Here is a 16,577-nt window from a genome sequence, read left to right on the forward strand (position 1 = left end):
TCACCCAAGTTGAAACAGCTACGCTTAAACTCCTATTTTCAAAATGTTATGGATAATTTAACATTTTAGGCATTCACAGAAAAGGCAATCCTAACTGTTTTTCACAAATGGTGGTGGCCCACAGAAATTCACTTTTTGTATCCAAGCTGGAATTCAAAACTTGCTAACAGCCTCAATGTCACACACTTCACCTTTAAAGAAAGCTTTAAGAACCTTATTATCATTCTTATTAATTTTATTTAGATATTATTTACAGGCTAGAACAGTAATACATTTTGCGATAATTTGCAAACTAATTATAAATGTGACAATTTGCTTTACAAGTTGGATAAAGAATGAAGTCTCATTTCTTGGCTCGAATTAAAATTGACAATTACTATTTTAACAAATTTTGCAATATTTGTCAAACTCCTGTCATTACAAATTATTTTTTTAACAAAGAAAATATAGCAATGTTTTGTTTTGTTACTAAATTAGTTGCATTTTCAATATTTTCAAACAGCTGATTCAAGTGACACTTCTACAGATAATAATTTAGTAAAATGTGTAACACTAAAGACACAAAAAAATTGTCCCTATCCCTGTTTTTAATCCAAGTCATTTTTGAGGTTTGGATTCACATACATTTTGTGGAAAAAGTAGATCACCACAGTACTCAGACAAACAAGACTGTCTTATTTATTGGAGGAACAAACTCTTCCAGAAAACATCATTTGGAAAAAAAAACTAAAATTGAAAGTCATTGCAGCACTCTGATCAGGTCCAGGCTTATGCGTCCCCTCTGAGTGTCCACATTTAACACCCGCACCTCCACCCTCTCCCCGGGTCCTAACGCCAGACTGCGGCGCCGCTGGCTAACGGGCAATTTGTCCAACGTAATTTTGCTCTTATGGATGAGTCCCGAGCGGCCCACGCCAATGTCTACGAAAGCCCCGAATAGACACGCGTTATTCACCCGGCCCGTCAGGACTGTGCCCACCTGTAGGTCGTGAATGGATACTATGCCGCGCTTAAAGTCCTCCTGCCCAAAATCTGAGGATGGCAAAGACAGAAGATGACATTATATCAGTTGGCTTTGTTCACGGCTAAGGAAAAGCGACGCAGGGAAAAATAAGAGGCAGGACGTGAAACGAGCGAAGGATTACATTTCGGGAAGTAACCAAATACACGTCTTTGCATACTTGCACATTTTTTTGCCAAGCCTCTTTCCATGTGATATCTTTCTTCCTTTCTGTCAAATTAAAACAAACATTGCAGGCAAGGAAACCGCCAGGGCCAATTATCCCGAACAACATCGGTAGCCTCGGCCCGTCTGTTTACTCAGCTGAGCACGACGTGGTGCTGCCGTGCAACACAAGATACTTGATGTAACTAAGGGCCTTCATTGTGGAGATTCTGGCAAAGGGGGCGTGGAGAGTCTTTTTACTTTGAAGTGACCAGGAAATCATCAAATATCACTTTTTACATTGTTGAAAGATATTTAATTTGGACTAAGAATAATAGATGGATAATAGTGGAAACTATTCTACAATATTTTGTAAGAATTTGCATAACTTTCTATTGATAGGCATATTATTTAATCACCATCTCAGTAAAGCATTAGGATGTCTTAAAAAGGCTGTGCATAGCATGCCTAACAATCACATTTTAAGAATATATGAAGTTTAAGTGAAGTGTTATGAACTTGGCAAACTGCAACCACTATGAATAAACTTTGAGTTGGACGTGGATCAGGTACCACTTGGGTTTGTTTTTGGGCATATTCGAAGCAAAGCATATCATGCATGTAAATAGGTGTCAATTAAACAAGGTTTTGGTGAATACGAAGTTAAAGTAGGAAGACTACCTCAGGGTGTGAGTGCGTGAGTGAGAAAGACTTACCTTGCCGTATGTCAAAGCCAGGAGGCTGGGTGAGGCCGTCGATGATGAGCCTGAGGGTCTCGGGCGTGGTGCCGACCGTTCTGGACAGCTCGGCGATGCCGCTGCTGGTAACTTTGTGGTCCACGCTCTGTTTGAGATGCGCACTCCCGATCTGGCTGGCACTCCCGCCAACGAGGGAAAGAAACCTGGAGTTGAAGATTAAATATACACTTCATTGAGTCGGGTTGGGAAATCTACTTTTACGATTTACGTCGTGATCAGTGGTGCTGTTGCAGTGACGATATATGATATGCGGGCAGACCAATGTTTAACTCATTCACTACCAGCCGAGTAAAAAAAATAAAATAAATAAATAAAAAAGAAAGTGATCTTTGACGTCTTTATCCGTCAATGGTAGTAAACTAGTTAAAATCCTGTCCAAACACATTCACTGGTTTCAATCAAAATCGGTGTACAAACTAACACTTAAGTCTAATTGCACTACTCTTGTATACGGGTATAGCCTGGAGAAAGGAGAAACGCAGGCCGCGGTGAAGGAGAATTAATACACGCAGACTGCCAATTTCCATTTTTAAATTCCGGTCAAACGCTCTTTGTAGGTCTCTAATGACAATTTATTGGAAGAGGGTGTCTTTGGTTTCTGAGCGAGTCTACATGGTAAAAATGCAAAATAAAAGACACATGGATTGTATTGTCGTGTTCAGGTAAATCCATCCCAGTGGGCTCCAATCGCTGTGAGCTTATCTCCACTTGAGGAGCAAGCCAGGAAAAATCGCCTGTCGTGGGGATGTTGACACCCATTAAAATTTGACCCAAACCTATTAACGTGACTATATTCTGCTGCCAACTCAAACTGGCATGAGAACCAGAGTGGCAAATAAAGCTTACGGAAAAACGTGTGTGTGTGTGTCGAGGCATATATTATTTACAGTACAAGCTTTTCAAAGCTGGTGATAGATGTGAATGCATTAGCCTGTGTGCGTGGACCAGCTGGGTGGTGTCTGTGATGGATGTCGCTCGCTGGGAGCCTGACGCCAAGCAGACTCCCCCCTCAGCTGTCCCACCCACTCGCCACAGTGATGGACTGAACAGGTGGGCATGCACACATAACATTGATTCATAGAAAATGCTGTTCAGAAATGCTTATTTGGCAGCGGCACGGACAGTGCGGATGTAAGAGGACACAGCTTGTGTACAAATATGTTCCAGACAGCTGTGAGACACACGGGGCAAAGGAATACATGTTAAATATGTCCAGATGATTCTTACTACTTTATGGATATTTAAAAAATATATATAATTAAAGTTATTTGATGCATGCTGGCATTGTAGAGGTGGCAGCTTGGTGGTCTTATTCACGGATCACGGTCAAACCAATTTGTACCTATTGTGAGAAGAGGCCAGACAAAGTTCTGAGTCTGCCTCGCGATTCATACTTGTGTATTAAGTCTAAAGAATTAATCAGATTGAAAATCGACGTTACATTATAGGAGAATACGATTTTCAAATCACAAGGGCTGCATCGGAAGGAAAAAAAAAGCATTATTTCAGATGGTCAGCAGCCTTTATTAATTTTTATAGTTACAGTATGTATGTTTTATGTATTGATATAGTGTCCAGATAAGTCCAGTTCTTCCGGGAAGAGCAGTCCACATGATTAAATATAGTTTCATGAAACATTTGAAGTGAGAAAGCCACAGACTTGTTTGCATGAATCTGATGTATGACTTACTGACTTATGCCACAATTGTTGGGTAGAATTTTGTGTTGTCATAGTGAACGCTTCAAAGACTGCAAGTCACACACTTTAGTAAAGTTCACAGCTGTAATTGAAGTAGATATACTGTCTTTCATGGTTCATTTACCTTTATTGTACCATAAGACGAACCTATAACACCAAAGGTTTATGTGTAATAAATCAAATATTTTGTAATATGGATTAATTTATTGCTTGTGTTTGTTCAATAAAACATGGGAAGAGAAAACAATATCAAATTATATTACAATTTTTTTGGGGTCACAATTAGATTGTTTTTCAAAATTGTGCAGCCGTACTCTGTAGCCTTGCGTGGGCTGTGAACAGTAAATGGGGATCTGGTTTCTCTAATGTGATGAACGTGATATTCCTTTCACACCTCACACAGAGATGCGTGCACAGAGACACACACGCACACATTCCTCTGCCATCCTCCCTCCTGTCAGCTTTATATACTATACTGTATTTGGGGATGTGCAGATTCTTGCGCCACTGCACAAACTAATTTACTGCATGCCATTGATAACCTTGACTGAGCATTTGACCAAATAAACACCTACCTCAAACACATTTAAAACCTCCTGTATATCTTCAGGGAAAAAAAATACCCGTCACACCTGGACGCACGAAGGTGGCCTCCAAGCGCCCATCATCCGCAATTGGAGAGCTTGCAGTGCTTTTTAAATGCACCATGAATACCACACGGTTCACTTTACACAGAATTTAAAGCAAATGTAGGGAGCCGCTTCAATGGGATGGGAGTTGGCTGCGTTCTCTCCACCAACGGCGCACACGCTCAGTTCTACCTGCGTGAGTCTAGCAAAAACGAAACAAAGGAAAGAAAACGCTACCTGTGCACACAATAAGACTGCGCTTTGCGCTAGACTTGTGCTGGGCACAATATAGGGACCTGATAGTAGTAGTAACAACGTAGCGGAGTGTCATTGTGTTTGTTGTTTGCACATTAACAGACATAATAATCTGCCAATGAAGCTTCACTATGTGCGGCTGACCTCGTTTCTTGCTGCTGATTTGAATCTATTTAAAAAAAAATCAGGTGTGAGACTCAAATGGTTAGCTTTTGATTAACTTTGGATTTGTATGCTAGCTTCAACTGCACAAGTGAGCAGCGACGCATTACGTCACCAGAGACACAGACAGAAGCGGCGTGTTGTCAAATGTAGATCACAATTATGTATTTTTGTTCGCTTTCAACCTTTTTGAGCAATGTGACCCATGATTTTTATATTTTTAAAATCCAGAATACCATGGGAGGGCCATTTACGAGGTCATGGCGTCACTGTATATTTTCGAGCAAATAACATTCCGGCTGTCACTGCTGACACTCCACAATGTCCGGTTTTACATATGGTGAACTCCTTGTCTTACTAGTTCTACACAAATGTTCCTCGATCTTGCCTTTTCGACTTATTTCTCCATGAAAGTGCTCTTGCTTTTTTGTTTAACATGACATTCTAATACACATCATTTTAAATGAGCTTGATTATCTGTGGGTGAGAAAATAATAATACATAATCTTGTTTAACAATATTGTCAAAATGTGTTTAGATACCTAAAAACATCTAGACGGTACAATAAACGAGGTGGTAAAATGATGGACTTGTATTAATCCTACACGCAAGCTACCTAGAGTTGCACTATGAGCAAATGTTCACAAATACGCAGACAGCCCTTGAGCTGCCATCTTGAACTGAGGCCATTAAAAAGCCACGACGGAGCCTCTAGTGTCAGAACATATGTAGACTAAACACAGCTGAGTGACTACAGCTGTAGCAGAGAGGGCTCCCACACTCGCAACATGAAACGCATGGTTCAATGTGCTTTGGATATAGCCATTATTCCTGTTAGCAATCATTTCTCCCACAAGGACAGAGGCTTACAAAGACGCACAGCGGAGCCCAAAGCCGACACGTCCTCTGTTGCAGAGCGCTTCTGTGAAAATCTAATCAAGAATCCCCACAGTAGAATAAGCAGCGCCATATGAAAAGGCGTCCAAATCGACTCCATCTTAGCCCAAACATGCTTCAGCTGGTGGGAGGACTGCTGCCCAAGCGTGTGTTTGTGTGTGCGCGTGTAGGTGTGCGTGTGTGCGCATGTGTGTGACGTACCTCTGCGCCACATCGTAGGACTCTGGGTGGATGCAGGTCTGGTCCAGAGGATTGAAATGTGTCGTTACAATGACATTGGACTTTCCTTTGACCTTCTTGGCAGCTGGTTTAGCTGGCATATCTGGAGGTGGCGCACACTTGGCGCTGCTGTGACATGGGGACAAAAATGCATGAAATCCAACTAGAAAGCACACATTTGCCACTAGTGCAATGGAGCCTCAGAATAGGAATGCTGAGGCGTGTACAAGTCAGAATTCAGCCAGAACAGAATTCTCATGAAAAAAAAAATATAAAAAGGCTTTAGCGGAGTCATCATGGTCACTTTATCCTTTAGTGTATATTATTAAGATTGTTCCAACTTGTTGTGTTTGCTGATATTTCCATGCAATAGATAGACACAGTGTATGCATGAAGCGCTACCACCATGAGGGAAAATGCTTTGTCTTTACGGGCACTCACTTTCTTTTCCTCCAACACTCATGGGCTTGTACCTGTGAGCAATTTGGTTGATTCTGATGAAGCCGGCGCACTGCTGGAAGCTCTTTGGTCCCATGCCTTTGACCAGTTTGAGCTGCTCCCTATTGAGGAAGGGACCGTTCTGCTCTCTCCACTGAGCAATACTGCGAGCCCTTCCCGTACTTAAGCCTGCTACGTGCCTATAAGACAACAAGAAAAAGATTTGCGCGTTTCATTCTGATCTGAATGAGGTAACACAAAAGAAGCACACAGGCCAACTTGGAGGGGATTTGACCAAGCAATAAATAGAGGCGATTTGGAGCGCCGTGACTCACCCGCTCGCGTCAACACTCGGCATAATGCTTCAGTCATCAACACGTCTGCGAGCACATGCATGCATGCATGCATACGTAGCACGACGTCTGGCTGCGCAGACGAGTAAACAGATGACCTGATGCCTGCCGGCTCGTTTTTGCGCTGCTTGTTTCGATAGTGGCCCACACGTGCCAATATGAGGGGCTGCAGCTTTTTGATGCACATTTGCGTGATTGTGCGTTTTTTGTTGTTGTTGTTTTTTTTTTTCAGTGTGTCCATGTACCTCATCAGAATCTCGGAGCAGATGTTGATGTCGACCCCAACGAAGCTCACACACTCCTGCACCACCCCATCGAGCGCCGCCTTCAAAGTTGTGGATGAAACGTCATGCTGGAAATGCACACACACAAAACCAATGAAATGTTAGCAGGTGAACCGATACGAAAAGAAAGTAAAAAGTGAAATGACAGTAACCCAAAACACTCTTTTGCGCAAACCATTTTTGGATACGCATCTGAAACTTTGTCGGCAAGAAGTCCCCTGGGAGGATTATTAAATTTCATCCTGATAAAGAGATTAGCAACAGCCGAGCCAAAACAAATCCTGCCATAACGAGGGACATTTGACTGACAACGACATGAAAAAGTGATCTGATTGACAGATGGAAAGAACACACAGAGGGTGAAAAGACAGTCCATGTTTAAGTTGGCGACAGTTAAAGATCCTCTCGATGAACTCCTCGTCTCAGCACACGTCTCAGTCAGCCGCCCAACAACAACTTGGGAAGAGCTTCCAAAAAGGCTTGGAATGTTTTCCCTATTAAGGAAGATCGAGAGGCAGGGCCGATTGTATCAAATTTGACGACCACCAAGTGCTGAGGCCAAAATCCAAGGAGGTGGACACTGGACACCGATACCTCGGTACTGCGGGACGATTAGCTGACAACTGAACTACTGTTACCGACTGTGAACGGGATTGAGCCCAGTTGACCCGTAACTCGATCAAGGTTGTAATAAACATTTTCATGTAAACAGATAACAACGAGCCAACAAGTCATCAGGACAGCGAAAGAGAGAAGTACATGGGCTGTTAGTAAAGTCATGAATACTTACAAGGCTGCCGTGCTAGTCATATTTATTTGTCTAAAACTGCCGACACTTTTAGGGTTCTATGAACTTTACATTGTGAAAGCATTGTGCACCAGTTGCGAAATAGAAGATATGATAATAAAAACAAACAAGGGATGATTTACAAAATTACCTTTTGAGAAAGAAATTGTGTCGTTTAACACTTACCGCATTGAAAATTTAGGCCCAATAAGGTTTTTACCAAAATGGGAAACAAGCGGATTGAGCCAACTATGAGCCTCAGGTCATGCAGCCTTCCAAACCCAAACCTTACCAAAATAGATTTTCCTTATTAATGGTGCTCTCTCTAATCAGTTCTGACTTCTGAAATCAGCATTAAAAATCAGTATGAATAAAATAGGAGCAAAATTCAATGCCAATTCAGGCTCGACAAATGTTAGAGGAGGATTAGTTTGTAGATTTGGGTTTCACTGCTGCTCCTCTGTACTGTTCAGGCAAATATCAATTGTTGGGAGAAATGGAATATTATAATAAATACTACATCCTGATTACTTTTCTGCCTAAATGGGTTGCAAAAATAAATAAATAAATAAAATATGCATATTTCACTTCAACTAATGTCAAAACCTCTATTGATTTTCCCAAATACTGAGGAGAATCCATCTGAATTCTTAGTTCAGAATAATCCTGAGATCCAACAGCCGGAGGCATTGTGAAGTGAAGAACGTAAAATGTCGCTTGAAATGACACAACTTTTCTATTTCTCATCAAGAAGAAAATGAATGATTTATGACTCAGCGTGAACGAGCGGATACACAAGGAGGGTGGAGACGAGTGAGAGTCCGGAGTGTCGAGGAGGAAATCACCTGAAATGTTACACCGGGGAAGAATGTTTTCACACGAGAAAAGGTGAAGGAGTAGGAGTCGGTTGTGGGCCTCCACCTGCAGTCAAGGCTCAATAAAGTGTTCTCACAGCCTTAATGGCTCTTTGGGGTAGCACACTTCCCATGACACGGAGAGAAACGTGCCCAATTTCTGAATCGAATGAAACTGCAGTACGTGATTCTTTTTGGGACCGTTGGAGGGCTGAAGCAAAAGCAAACACATGTAGGGAAAAGCACTCACGTGCAACTTCACCACTTTCAACGACGGACAAGAAGGTAAATCAATTTAAAAAAATAAAATCTACCCCAAGCACACCAGACCGGATTTGGCAACCGTTGAAAATTGCTTCCCAAGTACCAGGGTTCTAATACTTTTGGATTATTGTTATTTATTTATTTGAATCAATGTTACCATTTCATTTTTCAAATTCTGTTAGTTTTAATTCATTTTTAGTACAGCTTGAGGCACATTTGATTGAAGACTTTTTAATTGCCTTTGAAATGAAATTTAAGGGCTCCATGCCAACGTTCGCAATGTCCCATGTTGTGCAAAGTCGCCAGAGTACATAAATAAGACGCATCTGCTCCAGAGAGTCACCACTAAAACCACTTTCCTGTTTTGTTGGTTGCGCTATTGTGATTGCGCAATGTTCCTAAGAGAATGATTCAGTAAACAAGTTTTTGGAAGAATGTTAATCTATTTTGGCCATCCTAAAATGCTTTTGGGAGACTGATTAAACACATTTCAATGCCAATTAAGACAATTTTTTGATGATGAATACATTTTCAAACGTTTTAAAGCACCATAGGAACCCTGTATTAGTTTTAGTATGATTATTATTTTTATTTATTTATTTTTTTTAAAACAGGTCACGACTAAACTAAACTACAATCCCCACACAAATGTTCAATCTTCCTTGTTCTGTATGTCCACACAGTAATACAGAAATAAAATTAATCCTGAAAGCTCTTGAATGAACACAAATGACAAAGGTAGGTGCAGGTAGTTCCAGCTAGTTTATAAACGTCAATGTAGTTTCAGTTGGTTGTTGTTTTTTTAAACACTTATTTCTCTTACTTTTTTCTTTCCCACTTTCAGTTTTAGTTTTTTATCTATCCACAATAACCTTGCCAAGCACTGAAAAGGAACTTCAATCCAAGACATAGGTTAATGTCAGGTCGGACCATAGCTTGACAATCCAGTGCATCTGTGGCAGGAAGGTGAAATAATATGCCAAAGCCAGGAGTGGAGAAAAGTTAAACGCGCAGAAAACCGGAAAGTTCTGCCCAATTAAATCCATTCATTCAGTGTTTATGCCATGACAATGGAAGCTCACATGGCACTCGACTCAAGTTTGCAGTCAGTGACAAATGTACACTGCATCGTGTATCGCCAAATCTGTGCACGAAATTTGCAGCTCATCTCCGCCTTTCTTATTGGTTTCAATGTTTTACTTCCTTTTTCACTTCTACATTAACACATCTTAACTGGTACAAAGTGTAGCAAATAGCGTCAGATAAATGGCAGCGGGGAAAAAAAAAAAAAAAAAAAAGAAATCGACATATTTGTGTGTCTCAATAAAGCAGAGCTAAATATTAAGGGAGCACAAGATCCAAGACGGGCTGTCAACAAGCTCAGTTTATATATTTTTTTTGATCAGGAAACTGAAATTACTTTTCATTTTCTCTGTTTATCGATTCATTTTGTAGAAATTAGAAAATAAGTGACGACTTCAAAAACCCCTACTTTCCACCCCCTCCGCTCGCCCCATGCAAGAGTCACTAAAGGTAACGATTACAAACTCCCCATTGTAAATCATTGTACTTTCATTGCTCATTGCTAATTGCTGCCCCGGGAAGTGCTGTGAATTTTGACAACGTACTTTTGTTACCCGTGGGGCTGGGAGGTGTAAACATTGATGCCTGACTGCCTCCTCATACTTAACAAAAGATTAGCGAGGCTAAATGTCCAAAATGTAACCAGTCGAGGTTTGTGTGCACATTCTTGGTCTTGTCCGCTTCAGCCTGTCTAAGTGGAAAAGTGGTCGGGACGTAGGGCTGAACCGAAAATTTACCGTTACCGAAATTTATTACAATGACCGAAATTATTTTGCCCATGTCGGTAAATTCGGTGTTAAAAAAAAAGAAAAGTCTTTTCTGTCGCCGGCAATGTTAATGCCCCTTTAAGACGGCTACGGCGCCTCTAGTCACGTGACTCCACCTGCCTGATCGAGAAAGAAAACAGACGTCGCGGTCGTAGCTGGCGATTCAAATCCAGAAGCTTTTTCACCACCCAGAACACAACCATGCTGTGCTGAAAGTTCAAAGTGAGAAGCAAGGTTCGATCGACAAGTGACAACAGCCCATTAACGGAGGCGACACCATACGAGAGAACGTCTCAGAGGTGGACGCGATAGTCTAGCACATAGCTAAAGATAAAGCTCTTCTAGTTACAGTGGCGCGCACAGGATTTAAACGCTTCAAGAAAGCCGTATTTCCCGATATGGACTACATCGGGCCGGGAGCTTAGACAGGTTTGCATCTACATCCGACTTGTGGTCGGGTCACAACATTGATCCCTGATTGAGCCTGACTGTGCATTACATAGGCGACAAGTGGCGACTGCGCAACAGAGTACTCGAGACGGCACATTTTCCCCGATGATGCACACTTGTTTATTTGGCTTGCATTGGCATTTTCTTTCATTTTATTTAGCATTTTTTTTTGTTTGGCATTATTTACATCATGACAGCATCTTGGCGCAATCTATTTGCAGAAAAAGATTTTGCAAGCGGTACCCTTTTTCTTTGTGACATTGTTCAAGTCATGCAAAGCAAGCTATTTGGAATGTTTATACAAATGATATTTGTACTTTTATTTTTCATTGAAAGTAATGTGTACCAGTTGGTCAATAAAAAAAAACAGTCAATATGCATTTCCTGCATTTATTTAGATTTTAGTCCACGGGGGGAATTTATCGTGCATTTATCGTTATCGAGGTAAAATTGCTCAATTTCTCGCGATATTGATTTGAGGTCATATCGCCTAGCCCTATCGGGACGGTATTTTGGATTTTGTGGAAGTGATCGCATGTGCTCACGCTTGATGTCAATAAATCCAAACTATTGTGCAGAACGCTATTCTTGCTAATAAACAGCAGCTTTCTGCCCATCAGCCTGCTGCTAATAAGTGTCAGTGTAGTGGTTCACATGATGTGGCATCAATTCACCCTCAATACCCAAGTGACAATCAAAGACCACAAATGCAGATAAACAGATACATCGTAAGTGCCACAAATAGCATCTATTCAGCAGATGAATGGGCCATTCTGTGGTGCTAAACCTCAAAACCAGACTTGATCCTCCACCTTGTTTGGATTGGCTAGAAACCAGATGAAGACAGCCAATCAGTGGCAAAGAGTAGAGGCCAGACCTTCTGTCTGCACCTTGAGAGCGTAAACGCCACAGCGTTACCACATCAGATGGGGGGTGGGTGGTTATATGCACAGTATAGCACACCAAATCAAGCTTCTCCAGTGAAAGAGGAGATAAATACATGATCTACAACCACAAATTGGAAATGTATAGGCGCAAGAAAGACAAAGCAAAAAGCAAAGAAAGCAAATGCAGACATCTGAGGCGATGACAGACAACGATGACAGAAGAGCATAACAGCATTCATGGAGGATGAACTTGGCCACTGGAATCCGGCTGCAGTCAGACTGGCCAGTGGCCGCAAACGCCAAGAGCTCGACAACAGTAAGCGTTGTAGGAGACAAATGAAGCATCGAAGAGGCTAGACTTGTGGGACAGTGAGGTTTAGAATATTTGCCAGAATTGGGCCAGGTGCAGAAAGCTAAACGCTGGCATATTCTGTCACCTGGGGCGCTTTATCTAAATGCAGGGGGAGCTTTTCCAGTATTTTTCGTGAGCGCTCAACATTGCAACGTTTCGGGAAGACAAAATGGTGGCCACTTGATCAATTAGTAGTTCAACAATGACCTTTTATTGACTTCTCCTACTTTTGAAGCGTAAACTTAACCCTGACCGTCAACTTGGTTAAGTAACAGTCAATCGACTGCAAGTAAGGAATAACCATTTATAATAACTTCAACACATCTCGCCGCCCCGCTTGTCATGCAATCATTCACATCTGCTGACAAAAGAGAGGAAGTAATTAAAAGTGCCTACGATTGATAAACGTCTCCAAGATTTTTTTCCCATGCTTCAGAACCATCAATCTGTCAGCTCTTCACTCCTCTCACTTGTTAGTCTTCGCTCATCTTCCCCTGTGGGCCAAACCATTCAAGAGTGAGTGACGGCATCCCCAGGTACGCGCAAATGCACACCTGCCCTTTGCACTTGGAACCGTCTTCATATGTAACATGACTTGACTTGTGCTAGATGAAGACCAATTGGAACCACGCCAATCCAAAAGCTGCTTGCAGATGGAGTTCTTCGTTTCGGGAAATTTAGCTTGATTGCTGCGTAAATGAGACTATGAGTGGTTATGCTTCCTGGTTCCAGTACTGAGCCCACAGCATCTACACCACATTGGTGCAATCCCAACCGAGGTAAAACCTAGACTGAGAGGGGAAGATGGTGAAAATAAATGAGGGGGAAGAGTGACAGTTGGCTTAATATCCGGCAGGCAGGCGATGTTTTCTTACGCGGGAGTGTGTGTGTGCGCTACAAGAGAGTGACAGATGAAGAAGTCATCCAAACACCTCACCCTATAAAGCATCTCACTTAAAACCAAGGTTCTGACCAATTAAAGCATAAAATCAGAACACTGTTTTTTTTTTTTTTTAAACTCACTGTGAGCATGTTTTAAAAAAGGCATCCAGCCTATGGCGTGGTGAAAGCGTTCCCACAGCAACAGTTAAGTCCAATCTGATTTGAATGAGCCTCCACTTTCTTAGCCCTCAGCTCATTTCCTCCATTCTCTCAGACCTGTCACTCAGCAGCCCAAGTGGCGGGAGAGGCGAAGAGCGACCCCGCTGTGCCAGCTGGCTAGAGTTACACGTGCCCCCGGTGCATGGGCAATAATCTTTGCGAAATCTCACAGTGTCATGAATCACACATGCAGGAGGACTAACAAATAGAGCAAACAAAAACTTGTGTGGCACTTCCTCACACACAGGCGCACACTCGCGCACACACAGACACACAAAGAGAAATTCGGGGTAGCTGGCAGATTGGAGGGATGCCCCGTCTCGTATCTGTCAGCGCCCGGGGTTTATTTACCTGGTTATATTATCATTTGTTGACCTAGTCACATGATCTGAGGGTGGGAGGTGAGCAACCCCACCGGCACCCTGGAGAGTCATGTGATGAGAGACGCAGGGCCTGTGACCTGACAAAGCCAACACACACAGGCACTTACACAATATGACCTACGCCCTTCTTTCCAATTTCATTCCGCACTGAGTCGGCAGTGCTGCTGTCACTCTTCTTTCGCCACCTGCTGACTTTTCTTAAGGCCCCCCGTTTCAATACGGGTCTTCCCTTTGATCACCAGGGGAAATGATTAACGATGAACTCAGTAAATACAAACAGCTTGTTTTGGTGGAACTACTACTATATTTGTACCACTAATTGGGTGTGTAACAGGACGTGTGTTCACATTCTGATTTTACAATGCGGAACAGAGGTGTACATCGTGGTCACACGCAACATTTTAGTCGAGGGACAAATTGTAACTTAAACAGTGCAGCTCAGCTTTGGACTGACGGTTTGTGAAATCAATTGGCAGTATGTAAATCTGATCCTATTTACACACACACACACGCGCACACACCCCCACACACAAAAAACCTAATGTTGACTAAATAATATTGACTTCTCCTACTTTTGAAGCGTAAACTTAACCCTGACCGTCAACTTGGTTAAGTAACAGTCAATCGACTGCAAGTAAGGAATAACCATTTATAATAACTTCAACACATCTCGCCGCCCCGCTTGTCATGCAATCATTCACATCTGCTGACAAAAGAGAGGAAGTAATTAAAAGTGCCTACGCAACATTTTAGTTGAGGGACAAATTGTAACTTAAACAGTGCAGCTCAGCTTTGGACTGACGGTTTGTGAAATCAATTGGCAGTATGTAAATCTGATCCTATTTACACACACACACACGCACACACCCCCACACACAAAAAACCTAATGTTGACTAAACCCACAGGGAAAAAGGGGGGAAAGGATAAAGTATTTATTTGAGAATCTATGAGTATATTTGCGTTATTGAATGAGAACATCCCAGTAAAACAGGCGGGTTTTGTTCCAAAGTACAGATTGGGATGTCAAGCAAGCGCACAAACAAAAACACACGTCACTCCGGCCCATTAATTGAGTTAGCGGTCAGTGCTAGCGTCATGTGTTGACACAGGCCTCCACTGACTCGATCGACAACCTCGGGTGTCTCTTCTTCTTTTCTTTCCTCCCTGGTGTCCAAGGTCCATTATTACTATTTGTGTTTCCCCAGAAATACTCTTACACACGATGAAGCCTCTTACCTGGTACGTTCCAATGCCTATGTGTTTTGGATCGATCTTCACAAGCTCAGCCAATGGATCCTGGACGCGTCTTCCAATGGACACTGTTCACATACACAGACAAGAAGTCAGGCGTGAAGCCAAAAGCGCATCGTCGGAGACTCAATAAAAGGCCGTGAACTATCAGAAGCAGGTTATTGAATATTCACAGCTGCATTATTTATAATTACTGAAAATGCAAACGCTCTTATTATGGCTCAGACCTGAGGGGGAGGCCAAATCCAATTGTCATTCCAGCAACCCAATAATAATTAAAGTTGGCTTTAAATTAGAGCCCCTGCTGTGTCATTTAGATTTCAGATAGATGTGGAGACACACGCCTTTAGAGTGACAACTGGCCTGCACACACCATTTGTAGTTGTGTGTGCCTGAAGGCGTTAGTTCACCGGGAAAATTTATTTTTCCATGACTATGCCGGCATCGGCCGAGTGACAGGAATAGAAATGAAAACAGTCACAAACACATGTATTAATTTTAACTAACGTGCACGCACAGTAACACATGACATCATAACACCGGACACAACATGAATGGAATGCTAAACACACAAGCAACCATTCATACATTCATTTCAAATAAATGCACCAATTTCATTTTGTGGGCTTTTAAATATGCAAGACAAGTTTTGGGCGGGCATGGTTGCGCCTATCAGGCAGGAGCTGTTTAGTGCAGTTCCAGCATGCACACAGTTAAACCTTTCATGCATGAACCGTAAAACTAGAGAGATATCTGACACCTTTGGGTATATCCAAGAATACTTCATGTTTATGTTATGGAGTATGAAGGTCACGCTGAAAAGTTCCAACAATACATACATTCACAATAAATTTTTACCATTTTTTTTAAATTCAATTCTGAATATTACGAGACGAAGGGTTGCAACTTTGAGACCAATTGCGTAATATTACTGAAAAAAAAAAGCTGAGATTTTATGAAAACGCATTTGTTACTTTCCGACAATAAATGTCACTTCAAGAAAAAAATAAGTTGCAAAAAAGAAATGTAAATTTTCGTATGAAAGGAAGGTAACATTTTGAGAGTAAATTTGGAATTATGCAAGAAATAATGTGTGATTTACTGGAAATAAGTGTGATTTGATGGAAAAAAAATATCCAGAATTCTAAATTTAAGAGGAAAACTTTTTTGCAGTGCCATAACACACATTAGATGAAAATTGTGATTTTATGAGAATGACATTTACAAGAAAAAAAAAAAAAAAAACATTTTCAGAAATGCTTTTTATTTTTAAGAGAACACATTTGTAATCCCGCCCCCACCCCAAAAAAGACTGAGAATAAATTCCTATTGTTATAAGAAAAAAGCCACAGTGGTTGAGTGGTCATCTCCCAACCCAGAGGTTGAGGGTTCAATCCCTGGCTCTTGCGACCATGTCGATGTGTCCTTGAGCAAGATGCAGAACCCCCTTTTTCTCTTGATGCTGTATCATCAGTCGGTGAATGATGAGTCAGTGTGAAGCGTGTTGAGTGCCTTGTAGGTGGAAAACGCAATCCATG

General features: G+C 41.8%; 1 protein-coding gene across 2 annotated transcripts in view; it reads right to left on the bottom strand.

Annotated features, from left to right (window-relative positions):
• Nucleotides 1–658: 658 nt before the first annotated feature.
• Nucleotides 659–16,577, bottom strand: part of srbd1 (S1 RNA binding domain 1) — a 44,135-nt gene continuing 28,216 nt past the window's right edge. Inside the window, exons 15-20 of one of the 2 annotated variants that reach the window (XM_088305053.1) lie at nucleotides 15,025–15,107; nucleotides 6,821–6,927; nucleotides 6,258–6,422; nucleotides 5,767–5,910; nucleotides 1,882–2,066; nucleotides 659–1,032 (exon numbers count right to left, since the gene is read on the bottom strand). In XM_088305053.1, coding sequence (XP_088161179.1) covers nucleotides 740–1,032; nucleotides 1,882–2,066; nucleotides 5,767–5,910; nucleotides 6,258–6,422; nucleotides 6,821–6,927; nucleotides 15,025–15,107 — 977 coding nt within the window. In that variant the 3' untranslated portion in view covers nucleotides 659–739. Of the gene's footprint in view, nucleotides 1,033–1,881; nucleotides 2,067–5,766; nucleotides 5,914–6,257; nucleotides 6,423–6,820; nucleotides 6,928–15,024; nucleotides 15,108–16,577 lie in introns of both variants that reach the window. The other variant, XM_088305052.1, reaches the window with a different exon arrangement.

This window comes from Idiotropiscis lumnitzeri, chromosome 9 (assembly GCF_059441095.1).
Source record: "Idiotropiscis lumnitzeri isolate Australia: NSW breed Sydney's pygmy pipehorse chromosome 9, RoL_Ilum_1.0, whole genome shotgun sequence".
NCBI lineage: Eukaryota > Metazoa > Chordata > Actinopteri > Syngnathiformes > Syngnathidae > Idiotropiscis > Idiotropiscis lumnitzeri.